At 38.7% G+C, this 25,349-nt stretch overlaps 1 protein-coding gene across 9 annotated transcripts in view; it reads right to left on the reverse strand.

Annotated features, from left to right (window-relative positions):
• Nucleotides 1-25,349, reverse strand: part of HECW1 (HECT, C2 and WW domain containing E3 ubiquitin protein ligase 1) — a 268,296-nt gene that overhangs the window by 83,702 nt on the left and 159,245 nt on the right. For 8 of the 9 annotated variants that reach the window (XR_014316964.1, XM_082753993.1, XM_082753994.1 and 5 more), the window contains 3 exons: nt 23,584-23,662; nt 13,851-14,020; nt 160-302 (listed from right to left, as the gene is read on the reverse strand). Coding sequence is in view for 8 of the 9 variants with exons in the window: in XM_082753993.1 (XP_082610119.1) it covers nt 160-302; nt 13,851-14,020; nt 23,584-23,662 (392 nt within the window). In the remaining variant the exon portion in view is untranslated. The remainder of the gene's footprint in view (nt 1-159; nt 303-13,850; nt 14,021-23,583; nt 23,663-25,349) is intronic. The other variant, XM_082753989.1, reaches the window with a different exon arrangement.

Raw genomic sequence — 25,349 nt, forward strand, 5'->3', positions numbered from 1 at the left:
AATAGTTGTATAAATTCTAATTAACATAATTCAACAGGCAACTCTCAGTTTGATAACTCCCCCTCAACATCATTGTAACACTATAATGATACATCATCAGGGACTTAAATGGCAGCACACTCCTTAAAAAGCTCAAGGTAACACGAGCAGCAAAATTACCCTATGGCATGTCTTTCCAAGAGGCGCTGAACTGGCATAGACAGTTTTCCCAGGAAACGCTTGATGATCGGTCGGCTCTTTGCGAATTTGTCCTTAACTTCTATTTCCAGGACATCCGTGGGCAGGGAGACAAAGCTGAATTGCTGCAAGAAAAGAAGAGCACAGAACATGAAGCTGGTATCCAAGCCATGGCAACAAAATCCTGCTAGCATCTGATTGACCTGTGGGACTGTCCGGCTTTTTCACAGTCCTTGGACCCCCAAGACACAGGCCTGCAAAATAAAAAAGCTTGTTCTCAAAGCAAGTAGGTAAAAGCACACTATATGTACTGTGTAACATTATATAATTGGGCTTGGGGAACGCAGGAATTTAATTTATTCATATCATATTAGAATCCAAACACTCTACACAAGGCTTGTCTACGATAAGGACAGTACACTTATGGGAATCTAATGTACTCTGCCCTACCAGTGATTGCTGGTCTAAATGGGAATGTAAATCATTACAGATTATGTTTTTTTCCCTTTCCCCTCCCCATGTTCTAAAAACTTTAAATAGCTGCATGGAAGTACAACGGAACTGGCAGCCTGGAGAGATGTTTAGTCAGCATTTCCCTCCACCAGACCCATGGCCATTCAGCTGTGCAGCACACCTCAGCTATTGAGAAGTATGGATCTAATGAAGGGAAGGCCACCTGATCACAATTTTTAGATATATATTTAGATACATATTGAAATTTCTCCCTCTCTTTCTCATCCCTGCCCAACCTTAGTAGGAAAAAGTCTGAAATTAGTGTTTATCTGTATCAATCTCCTAACCCAGCACACAATATGATTCCACAAAGCTAAACCAGAAGGTAAGCCATGGCACAGGCACCAGAACCAATGGTACTAGGGAAGACAGGAATGGCAACATCTAAAACTGGAGGTGTCACTGCAGGCTTTGAAACATGACCACCACCTCAGCTGATTTGGTTTTAAGAACATCTACTTTTACTTACATGTAATGTTTCAGTAAGATTTTAGTGAATGTGTGCATGCAAAATCAGGAAGGAGGGTAATATTTTAGGTTTTGAGTGCAAGGAAGTTCATGTATACAGATTCCAAGCATAAGAGCATTACAGCACCTGGAGATGTAGGTGTGTCCCCATAAGGAAAGCAGAGCTTGTTATTTAGGAATAACAATGCTGGTGACATGGGTCACTGAATCCTTTCTGCCAAACAGACCTGCTACTACTAGGGTATCATCAATCAGACAAAAATAAAATAAAATAAAATAAAATAAAATAAAATAAAATAAAATAAAATAAAATAAAATAAAATAAAATAAAATAAAATAAAATAAAATAAAATAAAATAAAATAAAATGGCATCTCTGCTGTGGCGCACAAAAGCTGGCTATCTGTGAGACTGCTGTTTGTCTAACTGAAAAGTCAGTATTAAACTGGAAGCTGACTTCTGTAGTAAGTGAATATTGAGATAGATGAAAGGATTTTCTATCTTTTCCCAGTGCCAAAAACAATCTTCACAACAGAACAGTGCTCTGGGTTATTGAGACTTGGAGTTAAGCCCTAAATTGTTTGCTCTATTGGATCATGATCTAATTTCCAGCAATGCTTAGTTTGAACAGCTTCAAGTGAAACCAACATGAGTGGGATATTCTATTAATTAAGTCCTGAAAAAAAAAAAAAAAAAAAAAAAAAAGCAAATAATCAGAGAAAAACATTTCAAATAACAGCAAAGCATTATTTTCTTCTTATTTTCTACATCTTTGCAACAGGTTACCAAAGAACGTAAAACCTACAAAGGGTAGAACATCAATTTCTCATGTACTTTGGAAGCAGCTTTATCAAAGTAAGTTGTATTATTGCTATTTCACCTGCTAAAAACCTTGGGTAACTGCCAATACATGACACTTACAAGGAAAGCAGAAGAAGGTAAATAACTTAACTCAATGAAGTTATTTTGATGTACAGCAATTTATCATTTAATGAATTCTCCATTATAATGTTGTTGACAATTATACTGTAAAACAGCTTCTGTGAGTTAGAGCATGCACACACACAGGTAGAGACTGAACTGTCCGTAAGTGAAAAGTAAAACCTAGATAAATAATTTGCACTTTCCTATGCTACTAATATTTTGTCTTGTGGTACAGCTCTGAAGTAAATCAAAACCTTCATGGACATTTGTTTCCATAATATCAGGTGGAACTGAGCCTGATGGCTCCTTTCTTGCACAAGAAACACATTGACATTTTCCAGAGCATTTGTCAGCAACTGAGCAGAGAGAATGGCCACATGGAGCAAGATGTGTTAGAATCAACCAGAGGAAATGTCTGTATGTCTATTTTTTTCCTCAGACTGCTGTGCCTCTTAGGCATAGAAATACAGTGATATTCCATATAATCTGTAAAATCAAACTGTATTCTGATTTCACCACCTACCAACCACACTGCATTTGGGAATATATGAGACTGTCCTGGCCCATGATCACAGTTTCCAAGCACTTCTGCTAGAAGAATGTTCTGATATTTGAAAACAGCAGTGTCTTGGAAACACAATTAAGTCTTTAGGATCTGAAGTGTCCTGTGGCCGGGCTTAAAAGATTTACCATTTGGAAACCATTGCAGTTTGAGATCAAAACTGAATTCGAAGAGGTGGGTTTGGAGACAGTTTGTAAAATAGTAATATTTTTCCATAATGCACTTTTCCATTATCTAAGCACCTGCTCCCACTGTTATTCTCATCTAATTTTAATTCTTAATTTTTTAGAGGTAATCCCTGACTGTGGATGCCTCTGGCTTAGGCCATACACCCTGAAAATCCCTAAGGAGCGCTTGTTTTGAGGAACACACTGATCACCCACCCTTTGAAAAATGGGCCCCAGCAAAACACCGAGGTTTGATAAATTCATTTTCAAGAATTCCCAATCATTAATGAAAACACACAGGTTCTTGTAACATTTAAAGATTAGACTGTCATCTTCTTTGGTTGCGGAACCAAATCAAATCCTCATTTCCCTCTCTTCCTTCACCTTCTGTTCTGATAAGTGCTAACCCCTGTACCTTAGTTACAAAACATTGGCTGTTTTTACACTGTTCCATACTTGGCCCTTAATATCATATTTATCTGCAAGAAAAAGAGCCCTGAATGTCATGATCTTCTCTAAAATGTGGGCCCACTGCTGAAAGAAACAGGGGACCGAGCTCGTTATACAGGACATGTAAGCGGCTGAAGTACTGAATGCTGTTTTTACCAGGAAGACCAGCCTTCAGGAATCCCAGGGGGAAAGGATGAAACAAGGAAGATACACCCGAGGTGGAAGAGGATCAGGTCAGAGAATACTTAAACAAACTGGGCGTACATATACCCATGGGCCCTGATGGGATGTCCACAAGTACGGAGGGAGCTGGCAGACATCATTGTGAGATCACTCTTGATCATCTCTGAATGATCACAGCAACTGGGCAAAATGCATGGGGACTGGAGGAAAGCAAATGTCATTCCTGTCTTCATGAAGGGAAATAGAATTACAGGCTGATCAATTAATCTATAAATCATTTCCAGACACACGAAGGACAAGAAAATCATCACTAGTAATCAGCATGAATTCACCAAAAGGAAGTCATACTTGGCCAATTTGACAAACTTCTATGATGAAATGACCAACCCGGTAGATCAGGGAAGAGCAGCAGATATTGTCTGCCTGGACTTCAGTAAGGCTTGGGACACTGCCTTCTGTAAGATCCTCACATGTTGAGGTATGGGCTGGATGGCAGAGAGTGAGATGGACGGAAAACTGGCTGAACAGCTGGGCCCAGAGGGTGGTGATCAGTGTCACAACGTTTAGGTGGAGGCCACTGACTAGCAGAGTACCCATGGGGTCAATACTGCTCCTGTCCTATTTAACATTTTTGTTAATGATCTGGACGAAGGGGCAGAGGATACCTGAAACAAGTTTGCAAAACTGGGAGGAGTGATGGATACACCAGAGGGTCATGCTGCCGTCCAGAGTACCATCCTTGATAGGATGGAGAAATGGGCTGACAGGAGCCTCATGAAGTTCAGCACCTGGCACCATGTGCATGCAACCCCTGGCACCATGTTGGGTGGCCTCAGCATGTCAAGGGAGGTGATCCTTCCCCTCAGCATCGACGAGGCCACTCATGGGGACTCTCTTGGGGTGTCCAGTTCTGAGCTTCTCAGTACCAGAGAGACATGGAGATACTGGAGAAAGTCTTACAAAGGGCCACAGAGATTAAGAGATTCAAGCATCTCTCCTATGATGAAAGACAGAGAGCTGAGACTATTCAGCCTGGAGAAGAGAAGGCTTAGGGGGATCTCATCAATGTATATAAATACCTGAAGAGACAGTGCAAAGAAGATGGAGCCAGATTCCTTTCAGTGGTGCCCAGTGACTAGACAAGAGGAAATGGGAACAAACTAAAACACTTCGGGTTCCCTCTGAATGTCAGGAAATAATTTTTAGTTGACCAAGCAATGGCACAGGTTGCCCAGAGAGGTTATGGAGTCTTCCTCCTTGGAAATATATAAAAACCATCTGGACAGGGTCCTGGTCAACCTTCTTTAGGTGTCTGCTTAAGCAGAGGGGTTAGACCAGATGACTTCCTGACTTAAACCATTACGTGATTGTGTGAATATGTATTTTTGTACCAGCTATGAAAAGAAAACTGGATTATCCTCCTCACTCAGTGGTATATATGATGATATTTTGGGTAGTGGATTTCAAACAATGAGGTCTGGTTCAAAGCACATGAAGTAACAGGGAGGAAAATGGTTGATGTTAATGAAGACTTTGAAACAGTCTCATAGGATGGCAGAAAATGATAACCTCTTGCAGTAACAGTGGAAATCAGTTTACTCAGTGAAACCTCATGACATGTATATTACATCTGTACCAGCCCCTGACAAGCCCTATTCCCAACATCTCCTCTGTCAATCATCACTACTTGATTTGTGTCATCCAGGAAAAACACTTCTGTCTTTTGAAATTCTTATTTCTGGTCAGAGCCACTAGAGCCAAGGGACTGTGGGCAAAGACAAATGAGGAGAATTCTTCCCCATATAATCTGTGGAGCCATGTCAGATATTGCTGTACTCACTACTGCATCAAGATTAGATCCACAGTCATTGTCTAGAGACAGATTATGGGCATAACATTCAGCTCCCAGAAGGGATGCTTAAAAAAATAGCTTTTTAAATTTTTAAATAAAAAATGTCTTTTGTCAGAATTTGTGTTGTGAGTTGAAAGCTGAGCAGTCTGAGAAGCTTGAGCAGTCTATTTTTAGATTATTTTTAATACAAAGAAGAACCTAGCTCTTGTTGTCCTCAATGATGTTATTGGAAGGATTTTCACAATCGCTGGCAACATGATAAAGCCAAATTATAAACATGCAAAACAATTAGAAAATACCAATGGATCTTACTTTTCCCAGCAACCAAATTTCAGCCTTCCCAAAGCAAATTAAACTTTTTGCAGAATTTTCTCATTTTTTCAGCTTTTTTCCTCAGCAGGATAGTGTATTACATATGCAAATTTATTTAATTTTCATCAAAGATAAGTCCTATGTATCTACAACTTTCAACTACTCTGTAACAAATATCATCATTAGGAGTAGAAAACTCATAATGCTTTATTAAAACAAACCAGATACAGAACCTAAAAATGATTTTGTTTGTGGTTACTATTTCTCAAATACTCTTCCTTTGCTTTAATAACTCACCATGCCCTTACTGAGTGTGTATCTATGAAAGTTAAGAAAAAATCATACAGATTCTTTTTAGGAGGATGGATAGTGTTTATAGGCCTTGTGGCTTGTGCTGGAAGTTGGAGATTTATAGAGGGTCAGGTGTAAAGATGCTACTAAGCATCATTATGAGGTATGAAAGGGCAGAAACCTGTTTTCCTGCAAGAGTAGGTGCCTGTGGGAACTCCAACTCATGCTACACTTTTTACAAAACGATCAAAACAAAAAAAGGTTGAGTTCCTTGAATCACAACTGCTAGTGCAAACTCTGCAAAACTGGACAAGAAATTCATGCAACCTACTGGAATCCAAAGGCACGAACGTTTACATGGAGACTAACTGTAAAATAGCATACTCAAGTTTACATAAACAGGCTTTTTCCACAAATAACAAAATGAAAATCTAATTTCTGCCATTTTTTAAATACTGATGTTCTGACTTAGCTTTTTTGAAAAGTTTAGATTCTCCAGCTGTCCAGAGGCCAACCAAACTTTAAAATGACTTAATGGATTTCGTTTATGACTTTGTCTGTGGCTTTCTTTGTACTTTATTACAAACACATTTAAAGGAAGACATCGCTTTCAAGTTTTCAACTCACCTACCAAATCAGTTAGTTTCAACACTAAAGTCTCCCCCAAGGAAAAGACTTTGTCCAATGTTCATTTATATATTTATTTGGATATCTGCAGAAAACAGGACACCTGGGAAGGACAATCTACATAAAATTTTAGTGATAGCTAGAATACATTTTCACTTAATCCCCTTATAAAAACTCAAGTAAAATGCACTGTGAAAATGTGTGTGTGGGGGGGAACTCTTAAGATATCATGGGATCCAACGTTTATAGTTGCTGTGCAGTGGTCAGTGGATAGATGGGTAACCAACAAGAAATTAAATCTTTATTCTTATTAGCCCAAACCAGTAACTACCTACAATACTACATCAGCCACAACACATTACCTTGCATATCACACCAACCATCACATGGTATGAAATGACTCTTAGAACTTCAGATGACACAGGACACTGCACACTCCACAGAGGAGATGGCAGATTGCCTCATCTAAACTGCCGAGAAATTACCCTTAGGAACAGCTTGTTTCTCACTGGGTGCCTGGCCCTAAAAGGTGTCAGACCCCATACCATCCATGTGGTGTATCAGTTGTCTCCTTGTGTGATCCTTAACAGCCAAAGATGAGACTGCTCCTGTTCATAGGTTAGATATAAATGAATGGAGCTCAGGACCCCTTCACAGTGAGGAGTACCACTAGAAGGATGAGGTGGGCAACTAGCTGCTCCTGTGATTTGTCCTGGAAGACTGCTCCCAGACTGGAAAACCCTGAGAGTTAAAAGCCTGAACTCAGCAGTGTTCAAGAAGCCCTTGGACAAGGTGCTATGAGTTATGATTTAGTAGCTTAGTGGGTAGTATTGGTGATAGGAGGACGGTTGGACTAGATATCTTATAGGTCCTTTCCAACCTTGTGTTTCTATGATTCTATGATGGAAAGAACCACGTCAACATACTAACTCTTGGGCTAAGCAGACAATATCATCAGTTTGGGCTCTGCCCAGTAAAGTCATTAGGATACTCCTACTCATTTACACAGATTTTGCACACCTGCCTCTTCCCTGTGGATTCACTCTCACAGAGACGCAAATCTGAGTCAAAGCTATCTAGGATCAGATGACACATCCATTCTCTCAAACGATCCCAATGACATAAACACAGATCTGAATTTATACCACTACTGTTATCTTGGAGCAAGATCTGAAAACATTGTAGTAAAGGGAGGTTCAGATAGCAAGCTGCTTCTTAGTGCCAAGATTTTTTTTTTTTTTTTTTCTGGCTTCTAAACCCGAGGATGGTTTTACATACACAGATAATTCATTTTCTTACCATAAACAGATTTTGTGGGGGTTTTGTGCATGACTTACATGAGGTGAAGACTGAAGGCACATGCTAATACTGACCTGGCAGAATACATCTGTATCCATTTATAAGATAATAAAAACATTTCCAGAGTCCAAGAACAGTTTTCATAGAAAGCTAACTAATGATGATGATGATTAATTCTCATGTTTTATTTTTAACAACATTATTTGCATCCCTGAATATGGATAGATCATAGCGATGAGCTCTCAATAACATTATTAAGGAAGCTGTTGACATGAACTGAGTAGGTCCACTAGCACTGATTAGTCAAGTTAAGTGCAAGTCAAATCCTAAGAACAGTCAGTATAATAACTGGTGAAAGGTAGGTAAATTAATACATTGGTGACAGGAAGAATTAGGCTCTTGATTTGGAGTTGAATAAGTGATACAATTAAACAGAATTTATTTGTGATACCCATCATGTCACAGGGACAATATAAGAAGAAGTAAATCTTAAAAGGCTGTAAATTACTTTTGATGGATGAAGACAGATTTAGTCTTTCAGCTGAATATTTCATTAGTGGGCTTTTCATTTCATATACTCTACTGAAACAATTACATCCTTAACGCACTCACCACTCTCCATCTGTACGATTCTGCTCCCCATTCAAAAATCTCCTGTACGTCACTACTGTCCCATACAACACTACTTACGTGAGCAACTAGATAAGCTTGTGGGGAATTCCAGTTTCTTAAACTTATTATGGTAGTCCTCAATAACAACAGAAAATATTGCAGTGTCACTAACTTAGGACACAGAGCCCCATGGTTGCTGAAGGCTGGGACATCCCTACAAATACTCCTAGAGAGTCTTTGCCTTGGGATTCAGCAGTTAAATTCAGAACAACTCCTGGAAGAAATCAAGTATAAACAGTGCTTTAAGAGTTAGAATTTTTCTTTGTCTCTCATATGTTGTGTACAAGTTTATGAGTACAGAACAGACTGGAAATATTTTAGGACTCTTTTGAGTACTAAAATTCAAGGCCAGCAAGATTGCTAGTATTCTAAGTGCGGAAGTTGCAATAAAAATGTGTTTCTAGAAGAATGACATATTAAAATAAGCTAGATATTTTTTTCACTCTTTAACCCATTCCTGAAGGAACTGAAGATGTCTTGGGCTTTTGCCAGTCGTCACGGGATATTAAAAACAATCTTACACAAATTGTAAAACAAATATGGTTTGACCCAAATGGCCATGTGTGTCAGAATGTCATATGCTGAAGCTACCACTCACAAGGCTTGACTCAGGCCCTTTGGCAAAACTCTTACCGAAATCAGGATCTGTATTTCACTACATATATGGTGGACTTACAGTTACGTGTAAAGGTTTGCCTGTTTCTGCAGCAGATTATTTTGTATTTGCCAGTAGAAGGGAGAGAAAGGTTATCTAAGCAAAACAATTCAAATAAAAAAAAAAGTTCAATCAGTGTGATATTCCTCTTGCTCTTTACATTTTTGGACTTTTCATGAAATTGTGCATTAATTCTGTGAGGATGGTAGGACTGTCAACATCCAGTGCTCTTAATATTGGATCAAAATCAGATCAAATACAACCTGCATCCAGTTTAAATTCATACTGTTGATTCAAAGAGAGTTAAAGTATCTTGAATGGTTTTACTGGAAATGTTAATCTTTGGTCAAGTATCCCCTGCTTGCGCCACTCTAGGTTTGTTCTACATCATCATATGGCCAACATAAAGCCTCAAGAGAAGCACAGAGCTAACATAAACCCCATATTGCATGCTCTGGCTACTTTGACAAAGTGCCTTTTCAGTCCCAGTACTGCTGGGTGATCCATCATACACTAGCCCAGCATTTATGATCATAAAACCAGTGGCTGAGTTATAAACCTGCATCATAAGAAAAGGAGCTCCAAAACATCACTCAGAGAACCAACTGCACTCATATAATCTTGGCAGTCTTGCAACCAGCATCCAAACCCTATCACTGGTGCCTGTATAGAAACTTTCTCTCCCCAAACCACCACCCCCTGGCCTTCGAGCTCCTGTTTGTGTCTTCTGATTGTGTGTTGGCAACATCTGAAGAGACAGGCTTCATGACAACTTATTCAAGTGCAGTATTTTTGAAAGGTTGTAGGTTATCTGAGGTGCAGAGAGTATAAGTTATACATGTGTAAATACTGTAATTCTGTTTATCAGATGTGACACATTAACTACTATTTGTTAAGCGATCTGGCAACAGAGTGCTGAACACCTCTGCTTACACACATCAATTAATTCACCAGTGAAATGCAGCTATATTCAGAGTGATAAAGTGGCCACCCAAAACATTAACAATATTTGTAAAGGCTGAGGGAAAGAAACAAAGAAACAAAGAGTGAAGCTGCAGGGAGTTGAGTTGGTTTGTATCCTCATACTGGGCTCCTACTTCAAGGCAATCTGCTCTTCCATAACTAGGATTATAGGAGTTGAAATTCACTGTGTCATTTAACAGATAATACTTCCTTAAATATACGGATAGTTGCAGCAGCCAACTTTTATAGCCATCTCACTGCCCATTCCTTGAGGCTCTCTATATACTCACTAGTAAATAACAAAATCTAAAGAAGCAGCTAGTTCAAACAAACTGCCACAGTTAAGAAATGCCATAAATAGGTCTTAGGGAAAGTCCAGAGGGGTTAAAGTACTTTATCTACAAATGTATTGACAGAACTTGCCACTCAGCTTGAAGTATGTGAACTACTTCTTAAACCAGTTTACTCTGTTGCTTATGACCTCCAACAATCTGTACTGCTTGCCTGAACTGTCTATCACTTTGTACTGGTTGACAAGTAAAATGTTCTTATTCTTCTAACATCAGTATTAGAAGAAAGATGGTCAACTTCCCCAACTCTACCAGATAAACAGAAGATTTGGGAAAATAACTTTCCCCCCCCCCCACAGATTTCCTTTGCCAGTCATTGGCAATCGTTCTGAAGAGTGTCAACCAATGTCAGGAGTGGCATGGGGTCACTACATTCCAAACAAGTCATTTGGATGCTGCTGACATGTTTCAGATGACAGCAGAGTTTACCACATAGATTCAAGCTGTCCAGCATCACCTGGTTTCCAGGACCTCGTCTATTTTGTTTAACAGTACAGATGTTGCTGAAGAATGCACCAGATTGAAAGTAGAGCAAGGAATATGAAAAGAACCTGATCCATTAACCATAAATCAGCAGTAAGTTCCCCATCTGAGGAGAACTTGTTTTTATTTCCTGCAGTGGCCTACTTCTCCTCCTGGACTGTGTAGAGGTTCAGGCACCATCAGTAACTAGTCTAGATCTCCCCCAAAGTACTTACCAGTTGTCATCATTGCACACTGCAATATTCAACACTTTGGCTTAGCAGAACCTGATGTTATGCTTCTGTGAGTATGTAAAAACATACAGAAACATCACAGAAGGACCCTCTCAACCACTGTAAGATACCACATGGTCTTTAACCTGCCTGAATGGTCTTTAACCTCACCGAATAATTCTCAGTGAGTGTTCTTTTTTTTGAGCCCTGCTACAAGCACCAAAACATCAAATGTATCTCTTATCACTTAGTAAGAAACTTCATTTTTTTTTAAGTCCTCTTGTCTAAAGCACAACTAAACAGAGCAATGGAAGAACAGCTTTAATTCACAGTAACTTGTGCTGAACAGGATTTGAATAGCCTGTGAAATGAAGGAGATCATCAGTATTGCATGACACATGAAAAATTGCCAGAGGTATCATGGTGCTCCTAGAGTTTTCTTATAATGCAAGTGGTTACTCTGCAAATAGAACAGCCTGCTAGGTATATGAGGGGGAAAATCAGAATGAATTAATATAAGCAAATGGATCATCTTCTCTTAGTCTTTAGGATTTTATTTTGATGGTGAAATCCTACAGAATTAAGGCAACACTTCTCTACTGAATTTACTCAAGGGTAATCAAGAACACAAAGATACCAGCTTGCAGTTACTTCTACAGTTTTAATTTCTCCATTCCAGACTTTTTCAAGTTAGCAGACAAAATAAATTAAATATGTCATTCAACTGTAAAACCAAAACAAAATAATAATAAAAAAACTTGTCTTCTATTTATACGGACTGTGACAGAGAACCTTAAGGAAGAACCACCCTTCTGAAACAATACATTGCCTGAAACAGATTTGTGGAATAACAACTAGTGACTGATTGATTTAATAAAATGGCTATGATTTTCTCAATATTATTAATTTCAGGTATTCACATCCATCAGTGAAAAGGGAGGATGGAAGAATGGCTATCACCACAATTCAGCAATAGTTTGTAGTCCTCCTTCTCTCCTTTCCCCATAAAAAACATAAAGTTGAAGGAGCCTAGGAACTTCTGTGCCAGAGAAGCCGATGTATTTTCAATAACAAAGACTTCAGAACAGCAGATGTGTAGAAACTGCAGCCCAAGTACATGCAGTTGAACATCTCCACATCAGCCAAAGGAAATACTCTGCTGGAAAAGAAATGTCAGCCCACAAACTCAGCCATATTTTATGCCCTGAGGAGAAGAGACCCTTGACACCTCATCAGGGCCACATCCTTACTCTGGGGTTATTGTATCCTGCAGCAGTGCAAAAAGACCTTGAATTGAGAGAAAATTACATTGGTTGTCTTTGTCAAGAGAAGTCTTCCAAGCAGTACTGACTGCTTCCAAAATGCTGGCTTTCAGCCTCCAGCACAGCTGCTACATCCCTCTTTTAATATGGACAGCTTGTGTGCCACCTCAGCAGGTAACTCTGGCAGACAGAGAACAGTGGGACCACAGCCACATCCTGAGTCCTCCTTTGAGCATCAACTCCTGTCATCCATGCTCTCTGCAAACTCCCACAAATCCCATGCACGGTGTGGCACACATACAGCAGCATTCCTCTTCACGCCTGCCCGCATCTAGGCCTGCGTCCTAAGCACTTTACTTTCTGCCAGCTCTCTGATCCTCCATGTCAGTTCCAGCTCCTCGGCTTGACCTGGGGCCCCTCAGCCAGATATGTCTGATGCTTGGAGCAAGAAAGACGTTATGGCTTGGTGGATGCCTCCTGACAGGGCCTTCCACTAAAGTGAGTTCTGTTAGAAGGCATTTTTCTCAGATGAGTTTTGAGGTGTCAAACCTTCCCCCAACAAAGGCTCACCTGTTGCATAACCTGATGTGATATCTAATTTCTTGACCATCCTCCTCAAAGTAGGAGTATTCAGTGACATTTCTTCCGTCTTCTTTACTAAAATTTTCATTCTTATGCAGTTTGACCTAATTGTCCCTAAACTACTTTGCAATTTGCATTTTATTTTGAATAGATCTATTTAATCTATTTATTTTCTTTTACTCTTTCCTGCAGTGAAAATATTGGTCTGACAGGGAACATCAGTAAATCACACCCTTTATGTCAGGCTCCTTTAATTTTAGAGAGATTCCTCATTCTTTCCTGTCTGTTTCCGTTTTGGGTGTAATTTAAAAACAGCAGGCAGCAATTGAACTCTGAGATCTCATTAACACCCACTAAGCCCTTCCAACAAGGAGCAGCAGACTAGAGAGCATTTCTTCAAGGTGATGAGCAAATGTGCCAAAGCTGACTTTAATTTATATTACTGCTAATGTTTTTCAATCACATAGATTCTTTTTATTTGCATGCTATATTTACTCTATTTTATATAATGTCTCATCTCAGTGTAAGAGTACTACAAGAATTTACCAGCAGCCTTTCACACTACCCAAATTTATTTTTCAATTCTCAGTTAGGCTTACCTTCAATAATTAACTTCATAAACTACATTCACAAAGTACAATCCATCCTGAAAGTTTTACTATTTAAGCCTTTTGTGTTAAGATATGAAGTCATGAAATAGTCACGAAACTATTTAGCCAAGAAAGGGTTTGGAAAAAAAACAAAAAACAAAAAACAAAAAACACCAAAACCTTCCATTGCTAGAGTAATTGCCATGTTTTAAGATAAGTTTCAGCTCAACTGAACAAATTTCAGCTCAACTACTTACCTCTCCTTGCCAGATCGGGTTAACTGTATTACAAATGATCTTCGATCTTTTCTCCTGTCCATGATGAGGAAGCGCTGGAAAGATGCTATGTTTTCCAGGCTGGATGGAAATCTTCAAGTAAGGATCTGGATTGAAGAACATTCCTTTCTTCAGACCAAAAGCCTGGAAATCTGAAAGAAGGTTAACAAGATAAATAAATTTATTATTTTTCATATTGCAGGTAGCTCTCTGGGAGAAACAGATAGGAAGCCAGTGAGGAATTCAAATAATACAGTGGGAATATAAAAATTCATTACATTTCTTATGAGGTAACATAAAACCAAATTATAATAATTCTGTGATTTAGGATTTAAAAATTACTATCTAATGAAATTGAAGATTTTACAACCTGATTGTGAAGACTAATGTGGCTTCTAAATTGGTGTTTATGGAACTAAACAGGAGAGATCTACTGATTTTTCTAAGGAGTTAAGCACTTGCTCAGCCTGATTCCAGTGATAGGACAACTCGAGAAGAGATCCATCCATTCATTTTACCACATAGACATGGCACTTTGTACACAATATATGCCAGTTCTCCTAGGTATCATTTTTCTATTTCTATGAAACTTAGCTTTTAGATTACTTTCTTCTCTGTGAGAAGTCATTTTACATTTTTTCTACTTTAAAACTCCTCCTTCCATGCATGGGTTAACTTTACCTCAGCTAACTTAGGAGATTGATATACGTAACCTCCAAGTTTTGAGCAGGACTTTCTAGCTGCAGAATTCCCAGGGAGTGCTGTACACGTTGTGCAGAGAAAATCCCAGCCCTCTGATCATCTTTGTTGTCCTCCTCTGGACCACTCTAACAGGTCTCTGTCCTTCTTGTGCTGGGAACCCCAGAACTGGATGCAGCACTTCAAGTGGGGCCTCACGAGGGCAGAGGAGAGGGGGACAATCACCTCCCTCGACCCTCTGCTCACTGCTTTGCTGATGTAGCCCAGGATGCAGTTGGCCCTATTGGCTGCAAGTGCACACTGCTGACCCATGTCGAGCTTTTGTTTTTACTCATGTCTCTTTGCATGGAGGTTCTCTTCCTCTGTTTAAAGCTTAATTTCACATAGGGCTAAAAGCACTGGCTACTTTCTCTCCCTTACTTTATTGAAGAGGTACAAAACATTAGTTAAGATGGTTTCCCAAATCGTTCAGATGTATTCTTAAACATTCAATTTACATGTATGTTTTCTTTTAGGCAGGTTTTTAAAACAGTAATTTAAAATATCAGTGCTTAAACTCTCTCCTAATTGATAAAACAAAAAAACTAATTATTCTAGCATGTTATGGGAGATCATGTAAAACACTCCAGGCAGATTATTTTGGATGAATCTGAAGATCTTACACTTTCCACATCAACATCAGCATATTTTCAGAAAACAGCTATACCAAAACCAGGGAAAATATTCACTGAGTTGTATTTTGCTTCCTTCACCTATGGTAATAGCCAACACAATAAAATGTGTGAACTAAAAAGCAACTGTTTTCATTTTGCTTGATTTTGATTATATATTCCAGCACACAATTTATGTAGCAGACATTCAAAAGAGATTGGACAGATGGTCCTGAAACAGATTGTATTTTAAGAATCTTATTCTTGTAATGTTCTCTAACAAATAACAAAAAATAGGGGATGTCAGTACTAATATCCCATTTGAAAGTACTTTGCTGACACTATGTACTGCCAAGGTCCTAGCAATGCTTTTACACAAAGAAAAAGATCTGGTTCAAACTGATAACATGGATTTCTTTTCCAAGTGTGCAATCTCTATGTTACTGGTAGGTATCTAATCTATCAGCCCTGCTGAAATCCTTCATGGCAAACTGTTTTGCTTTGGAAGTTGTACTGTTAAAAGTGCATTCCAGAAATAGAAGCCAAGATTGAAAAAGCACTATGAGTGACAAGACCCAGCAGTATAATCGTGTCAGGCTGATAACACATGAGAGTAGAGAAAGACCTCTGAGATCTTATTTTCTTCTTCTCTGGTATTTCCTCAAAAGATTCTGAAACGGAAATATTTATTGCTGTATGTGTTTCTGATTTTTTTTTTTTCCTTCAAAGAGCAACCATACCATTTTTTTGCTACCACTGTGCAAAGAAATAGTCTATTGCTAGAAAATAGCTAGCATTCAATTATATATACATCTATATTATACACTATAAAGAACATACGTATTATGATAATCTACCAATCTCTGTCCAGTGGTGGGAATTAATCACTCACAAAGGTGAAAGTACTCCTAACATTAATTAATTATCTAATTTTTGTATTTGGATGAGAAAAATGATTAAGCCAAGCTCACAAGAAATTTTATCTTTTTGTGTCATTTTCTTAAATTGCACGATACAGCAAATTATGTTAAAATGTCACTTAGAAACATGTATTTAATGTCCAATGCCCATAGGGTCACAGAACTAGCTTTTTCAACTACAGAAATTGCAGTTATACTTACATATCTCACCACAAATTCTTGACACCGTGAAAAACAGAGCATCAAAAATACAAAAGTTCAGAATAAAGCTGCATTGGTATCTGCATATAACTATAAGAAGTCAATCTAATCTGAAGTGGAAACCATGGATGCTGTAACCTTCTGTAACCAAAAGGCTCAGGTACTTTCTTACCACTGCTGTATAACACCCCATTAGAAGAATACCATCTGTTCCACTCCCCCAAATGAAAATATTTCTCTCTTATCTGTACTGTCTTCAGAAAAAGGTTCTGAAAATGCTCAGTACTTGGGGTTAACTGAATTTAAATCTTTGATAAAACTAATGAATTCCAGAATGCTTAGATTCATCTTGCTGTACACTGCAATTTTACAGTGTATTATTTCTTGCGGACATATCAGGAAATGCTACCAACGTAACTCACCCTGCTTTTCAGAAGTGTATTTTCACTCAGTCTATTAAAAAATGATTAATGCACTGTATGTCAGCTTCTCATTTACTCATAAATCACACTTTTGTGTGAAAGAGGTTATACACCTATCAGCTTGATAATGTCAGGCCATCTCTTGTGAAAGATGACAGAAGAAAGAAATGCAGGTGAACAGGAAGAAACTGCTGGCTAACTCACTACTACAGACTTTCAGTAATTGTAAGTATTTGCATCCTAAGCCAGTAATCGCAAGTACATGCATCCTAAACCAGCTAGGTTCACTTCATTGTATACAAATGGCTTACACCAACTGTTGTCTGCTGCTGCCCCCAAAAGAATTACGATTTTTTTCCAACTTCAGAGCTTATTTTCCATATATGCCAATCTCTGGGTGTCTGGATGAGACCTTAGGAAGCTTTTGCATGCATGTGGCTTCTGTCCTTAAGGTGGGCTGTAGACCTCCGTCTTTCCCTGTCTTGTAAAGAATCACTCTGTGAATCCATTTTCCATGCAGCATCCCAGACTTCATGGCAATGATGACTGGTTAGTGATGGAGACTGCATCTTTGTGGCAGTCTGGAAGTTGGTGTGTGTTTAGTGGTAAAAACATGGAGCCAGGTGAGGATACTAATCGATTCACAGCTTGAACCTATTTGTGTTTGCCAAGTTTGATTTTGCCTCAGTACAAGTGACTAAGCTTTCAAATGGTCAGGGGAGAGGTATGATTTGGGTATGAGAGTCACATTTTGTCATGCACGGCAAGGAGATTCTCCGATGGTAATGATCAGCAAAACCATTGTGAAGATGGTAGTTCAGTTCCCTACAGATGTAGTGAAGTACTGGATCAGACTCACGCTACAGAAAAGGGTGGTGAATCAAAGTGAGAACCAGAATATAGAACAGCCTGATTTCTAAACGAATTATGGTTAGTCTGGCCATCAGTCTGTTGCTAGATAAGATAACGAAGGTAGAAAGTGTTCTCCCCAAGAGATGAGAAGCTTTTGTCAACAGCTGTGGAAGTTCTGTGTAGTTTATAAATATATCCCTAGAAGACTGAGTCCATCTAGTCTCTTGATCGTGTATATTTTATTTTACTGCAGTAGACACAGTCTACAAATCAGAAGAAAGTTCAAGACCAACAAGCAACAGAGCCATTCATTTTAAAAAGTTGATATTAACTTTCTAATACAGTTGGCAAATTCCTTCCATCAAAAGACAACAAGTATTGAATGTCTTTTATGTTTCCAAGAACCATCCAATTGATTGCAACTGCTGTCTTGCAGCTAGCTATATAACACATGAGAGAGATCATTAAGCCTCAGCAATTCTATGGTCAACACACCAAATTCACATTTTTCTTCTTTAGTGTACTAGCCATGTGTGCTCAAACTCAGGAAATGTTATGCATTGCTCACGAGTCCCCTGACTCTCTCAGAATATGAAGACATTTCAAGTTAGGCCAAACTTTTTCAGAATAGATCTAAAAGCCAACCTAATGAAGTTCTGCAAGGCTGCCAGGACACTGGAAATAACAAAGGGTCACCGACAAGACCACTGTCACAAAATCACTGAATCCCAGAATGGTTGAGGTTGGAAGGGAGCTCTGGAGGTCATCTGGTCCAAGCTCCTGCTCAAGGAGGAACACCTACAGCAGGTTGCCCAGGGCCATGTCCAAATGGCTTTTGACGATCCCCAAGGAAGGAGATTTTACCACCTCTCTAGGCAAGCTATTCCAGTGCTGTGTCACATTCACAGTATGGAAGTGCTTCCTGATGTTTAGATGGAACTTCTTGTGTTCCAGCATGTGTTCATTGCTTCTTGTCTTGTCACTGAGCACCACTGAGAAGAGCCTGTCTCTGTCCTCTTTGCACCCTCCTTTCAAGTATTTATAGACACTGATGAGATCCCCTGAGCCTTCTCTTCTGCAGGCTGAACAATCCCAGACATCAGTTTAGACTGTGATTTAGTTTGATGAACACCCAAATGGAATGTATTCTCTCCATAATCTGCTCATTAATGGCAGAAAATAAAATTATTGTCATCTTTCCAAGATCCTCATAGCTCATCTATCAAGGCACAATAAACTATCTTCATGATCCATCACTATGAGAAAAAGAGCTACTAATTAGGTTGTCAATGGATAGATCAAACATTTCCCTTGTGTTTTCCTTTGTAAATTCCCAAAGAGCTTTCAGTTCAGATTCTGATGCTGAGTAACTGGACTTGACCAGGACTGGTATCTGGGTTGACTGTCAACGGGGTAAGGTAGTTGCCAGGGTACTAGTACATCAGTGTTTCTTTTGTAGCATGCTTGGTGTAGAGCTTGAACAGAACAATTATCACTTAGCTTGGAGGGCAGAAGTTCATATGCTGAGCTGAGCTACATAGTGGTGGCTTCAAAAGAAGGACAAATGAAACTCTGCTTGCTCAGGATTCAACAGGAGACACCTAGGCACCGCCTCTCAGCTACATGCTTTTAAAGCAATAGGAATTATTTTAGCTACCAGTAGCATAATAATGTTTCAACAGTAACAGCACAGAAATTTTGCACTGACTTGGAAATGCCAATTTGATTCATGCAGCAGTACACGATACTTGAATCTAAAGTAAAGAGGAGTAAAGTAAAGTAAAGAGGAGAAAATAATTTTTCTAGCTGGATGTGCCACAAGGGAATGCTGAAAGGAATTCTCATTTCTATAAGGAAGAGGCAGCAGAGGCGTAAAGAAGAAAATATGTCTATTAATAAATGAAAAGGTGTGAAGAATTTAAATATTCAAAAATGGCTGAAAGACAGGCTGCTTTTTAAATTGCCTTCATCAAGAAAGAAAACACAGAAAAAGTTTGAAGAACTATTGTGAATAGCCTAACGGTGAGAGTTTCATCACTGTAAGCTGTTAACGACTGGAGCAAAATACCAGTTATTTTGCTCAGAACCAGAGTACGCACCAGTCTAGGATAGAACTGAACCAATTTGACACAAAACTCCATACCATGGAGTAAGATGATTTGTGTTACATAGGATAATGGAGTAATTAATTTCAAAGAATATAAATCTGTTAGTCTAGAGCACTGTAGTACTTTGTAGCCACTGGTGTTTTGGAGGAAGTAGAAAAGTCACCTCACCTTAACACAAGCTCTGAAAGGTAAAAAACAAACAGCAACAACAACAAAAAGGTGAGTGGTTAGAAACTTGGGTTTATAAACAACACATCAGGGCAAAATAGCTTGAGTTGGTGAGGGCAGAAGGTGAGGTAGGTTTATAGCAATATTTAATAAACTAAATTTGGTGGCTAGATTTTTTGTTATAAAACCAGTCTCTAGGACTTCCAGAAATGGTTAGAAGATAAAGAATGTTCTATATCTGCATTTTGACCAAGGATTTAATGGTGACTACAATTTTCAAAATGACCTTTAGTGGACATAATATTATTTTTGGTCGTGATTTTGACTCCATAAACTGAAAATTGATCTTACCTGAATGCCTGATCTGAAAGCTACACAAGGAATAATAATAATAAAGATCCTGAATGTCTCACAAACATTCATGAAACATTAATTCCTGAATGTCTGTGAAATATTTAGACCTTCTGGTCATTTGTTCCATGAGAGTACTTGGTAAATAAGAAGTGTGTAAACACGTGACAGATGTGAAATATTAAAGTTTGAAAAAAGATTGTTAATGCAATATATAGCTAGGAGGAATGTCATGCAAACCTCGTGATAACACTTTCTAAATATGCCAGCCAAAAGAATGGTTTCCAGGGCTTTTGGCAAATGTGTTACATTGCTGCTAAACCATGAACTTCCAGTGAAGTAGCTGGAACATCTTGGGAAGCTTAGCACGTTTCTTCTTTCTGTACTTCATGTGAGGGAGCTTTGACACTTTCAGCTGCCTTATCAGAAGTGTGATGCTCTCTGGTAATAGCAGCAAATTCGTACTGGAAACTAAATGCAAAGTAGCTGAATAGTTTTCCTTGAAGATTGTATCTAACTAAATTAGGCTTATGATATTTCTCTTCGTGTTTTAATAATTAAAGCTATGATAATACAGTCATCATATAAAAGATTAAGAAGCATAATCATGGGAAATTATCTTATTTGAGATCAGTATTGCTAATGAACCTATTAAGCTGAACTAACCTTTCACAGGAACAACTTCCAGTCTCTAAAGAAGGAAATACTTGGAAAACGAACTACCTACTGCTCTTCCTGTTCTGGAGAAGATAGTGATCTCATTTTGCTCTAAAGCATCGGTTTATACTTTTTTGTTTGACATTTTTATCCAATCCAGATACCTTTCTGCAGGCAACATTTCCAGTGAAACTAGTTGGATTTTGCCCAAGAAAATATTCAATAAAACTACAGAAAGAATAAAATACTTTGCCACTAACTTTTAGAAATAAATTGTTTCTGCACAGTTCGTTTCAAAGTAGTGTCTCACTGGAGTGTCTAGGCAGTAGAGCAAACAAGATAAATCAGCTGAAATGGAATGATCTTGTTCAGCATTTCTTGGGATTTTGCCTACTTTGAGATTTTTCTCTCCCATTCCATTAATATTTTTCTTTAAAAAAATAGTATTACAAATTGTATAGCTCTCCTTGCATTCTTTAGATGATAACCTGTTCAGGGTAGGCTGGCTCTGTTGGTGCAATAACTAACACAACGGTCCCCAGCCGAAGACTAATGGCCTTTCATTCTGTTGCAATTAAAAAAAAATAAATAATAAAATAAATAGAATTTGAAACCTAAATGTTATATAATGACACTGAAACACCTAAGGACCAGTCTCTAAGAAGTCTGCATGAGCTGAGAGGACTCCTGACAATAGACAGGTTATTGCTGCAATAGTAGTGCAGAGAAGAATCCCAATTCCTTCCTATCTGTCAGAAAGGCCTGGATTGATTTGCATTTTATTAGCTAGCATAGCAGATATAGGAGTGGCAACAATTTTACTTTGACATAGACAACATTTGTTTTCTATTGATTAAGTAAGAAACCAGTAAATAAATCTTTGTGATGTGTTAACTTGTGACTGAAATACCTCAAGTCCAGGCTATCAGAAAGACAGACTGAACTACAGCTACTCTGATACCAAAGATTTTTGACATAATAACTGTGAGCTCAAGGCTTTAACAAAAACCTAGCTGTGATGATGCTGTTAATATAGATGTGATACATACATAAATGGATGTTAACCACTAGAATAAGAAATGCCAAAAGTATCACATGGTATGGTCTTTGTAAACTTTGAATCAATCTGTACATTGGATGATCTAGGGCCCGCTGAGACATCATTTAGCTGTCTCACAAATTATCACTCTTGATATCTCTTGGTCTACTAGGCCAAAGAATCTCTGAGAATGGAAAAGTGTATTTAAATCTGGGCAAGACTATACTTAAGAACATATTAAGTCTACTTCTTTATTTCTTTCCAGCTGAACCTGTAGTTTTCTTTAACAAATGAATGTCACTGCATGGGTGCCTATTGTTCAACCTAATAAAACGTAAATTATGTGTTAAATGGGTCCTAATTAATGTCAGTCTAACCTGCCATATAGCACATACAACCCCTTAAGAACCACACTGGGCACCTAATACGGAAAAGCACTGACATGCATGCCTAACATTAAGGAGAATCAGAAGTCCTAGCTGACTTCAGCACAACTTAGAACAAGGCTTGAAATAAATCATATGGCCAAAACAATCATGTAACATGCTGCTTGCCTGAATGTAGGACTTTAGGTGGAAAGGCCTGCACTTGTAAAAATTCTTAACTAGGGTAAATGGAGTATAATAAAACCACTCTTTTTTTTTTTTTTTCTGTGCTATTTTCTCATGGAATTTCTGAGTCAAGTCCAGCATCTTCCTTTTTGTACTGAGGAGGAACTAAAAATACAGAAACAAACTAACAAGCATAAAGCCCCCCAAATGAGAACCTTGCTCACAACCACTCTCTTTTGACAAATCAAACTTTTCTACAGAGGCGATTTGCAGATTGTTGTTATTAAAGCCAGATGAAATGATCCATAGCTTTTAAAATCTGCAATGACATGTGGAATCATGAAGCTGAACATCCTCCATAAAATTCAGGAGTGAGAGCAGTGTCCTGGCTTAAGAAGTCTCAGTGTTACTGCTGAGCAATACAGATAAGCTTGCGAGTGTGGCATGTGGATCTGCCTCAGGTCCAGACCAAGACTGTGGAAGATGCTCTCTAAGAAACAAAGGGCTGCCACACATTGAGCTCCATAAGTAAAGCACGTGCCACTGAACTTGCTTTCCTTGGCCTACATATATAGCACCACATTTAATCAGAAAAACAAAACAAAACAAAACAAAACAAAAACCAACAACAACACAAAAAAAACACAAACACCCAAAAAAACCCTCTACCTGAACAAGACACTTTAGCACTTAACTCTCCTTGAAGGAAGAGGGTGCGGCAATAATCGTAGGACAGATATTAGTTCTCTATATTATGGTCACTTCTAGAGTAACAGGTAAAAATGCATAGAGTTGTAGAATTGTTGAATGGTTTGGGTTGGAAAGGACCTTAAAGATCATCCAGTTCCACCACTCCTGTCATGCGCAGGGATGCCACCCATTAGATTGGGTTGCCCAAAGCCCCATCCAGCCTGGCCTTGAACACCTCCAGGAATGGGGCATCCACATATTCTCTGGGCAACCTGTGCCAGTGCCTCACCATATATGCATAAATACATACACATAGATATACATACACAGACATGTACATGAAGGGTTTTAATAATTTCAGTCTCCTGCTCTCTGGGCTTAAAACTTTCACACAAATGGTAACTTACCTGACAATGAAAAACTTATCAGTCTCCGACTTCCCTGTCCCTGGATTGAATCTTCATTGGTGATGCTTTTAAAAATCTGCTGGAAGAAGAATAAAGGTGAGAAGGAGGAGTCTCCTGTATCTCTTGAACAGACAAACTGCTGAGTAACTGTCCTTTTTACAACATAACCAACTAAGAGTCAAATAGACAACCATTAATCAAAACAATGTTTTCATTCAGGTAATGATTTACCCACTAGTCAGCTAACTCAGACCTTCCTGGATGCATTTGATTAAAACAGAATGATACAGCAATATTACTGTAATTTTAATATAGCGGTTCCTCACACAGAAAGGGACTTTTTATTAAATGAGATAAAAGTAATGCATAAGGATGGGGATATGGCTCTCACCTCTACTAATGTCTGTCTTTATAACATATTAAAAGAGTAGAAAATCTTTTTCCAGGAAGTTTATTGCACATTTCTCTGAGCTTACTGCTATCCTGTGCAAACAACTGTGAATTATGATACCGGTAAGTACTGAGGGTGAATCTGAAAAAAAAAATAAGTACATCAACAGGTGACCTTTTGTACTCACTTGTCTGTACCTTGTTTTTTGACAAGGATCATGTCCACAGCTTGAGTTTTAATGTCAAGCTTTAGCTCAGCAAGTTCATTGGTGGGCTGACGTTGGGCAAGTTAGGACCCAGGTTGCCTCCTGGTTGTGATCAGAACTGGGAAGCAAAAGCCCCTCATGCCAGTGTCTGGGGCATAAATAAGAACCTGCATCAGCTGGGGGAAAGCAGCTTCCAATGCTGTTTCCCTGAACAGAGCAGAAGAGATGCTACCATGAGACAGGCTTCAAGTTCAGCAGGGCGATGGTGCTACTATGACTACCTCCCACTGACTCTGGAGCCAAACCAAGTGCTGCTCTGCTCCTAGGAAGTCACAGCTCCTCACCAGTCTTGTTGTTTGGCTTTCAGGCAAAAAAGAAAAAGAGCATTTATGCAGTTAAGTTCCAGTTTCTGCCAGGAGACAGTAACTGAAGTCCCACTCAACTGTGACTCATTGCTCAGTATATTAAATATTGTGTATTCAAGCTTAACTTAGAAAACAAGCTCTTCTTTGTCCCCACAGAGTTCAAACCAGAGCAAGGGAGCATTGCAGCCCCCTAGCAGGGATTAAGCAACAGGCACAGCTGGCAGGTCAACACACAAGTGACACATGGATTGTAAATACAAGGGGTGAAATTTAGACACCATTGAAAAATGGGCTGTGGTGTACTTTACCTTTTGTCATAATCAGTTTGTTTCTCGTAGACTATTTAAATGGGATAAGGAGTACTGAATAGAGTGACACTACAAGTGAATTTAAGTAGAAACACCCCAGCTGGATCACAGCTAACTAGTTGTAATTACAGCTTTGGACTTCTCAGGTATGCAGGTTTCAATCTATTTATTAAAGCTGCCGCTGATAGGAAAGGTACACATTTATATCAGTATTATACATGACACTGAGAATTTTGTGACAAGAACTCAGTAACCTTTATCAGCTGAAGTTGTGAAACAATGGCAGAAACAATGACATTTCTTTGTCAAGATGTATTTTTCATACGACTTCGTTGACTGGCATTTATTATACATTTTCCTTTCAGGCTTACTACTTACGGTCTTCTCATGATTTTGTCTGGGACAGTGGCTGGGCCAACTGCCCTAGATACTTGCATATTTGCAAAATGTGCACTTTTTTCCAGCCCTTAAACATTTCCCCAGGATTCTTAAATCTG

This window comes from Aythya marila (assembly GCF_965140915.1).
Source record: "Aythya marila genome assembly, chromosome: 2".
Taxonomy (NCBI): Eukaryota; Metazoa; Chordata; class Aves; order Anseriformes; family Anatidae; genus Aythya; species Aythya marila.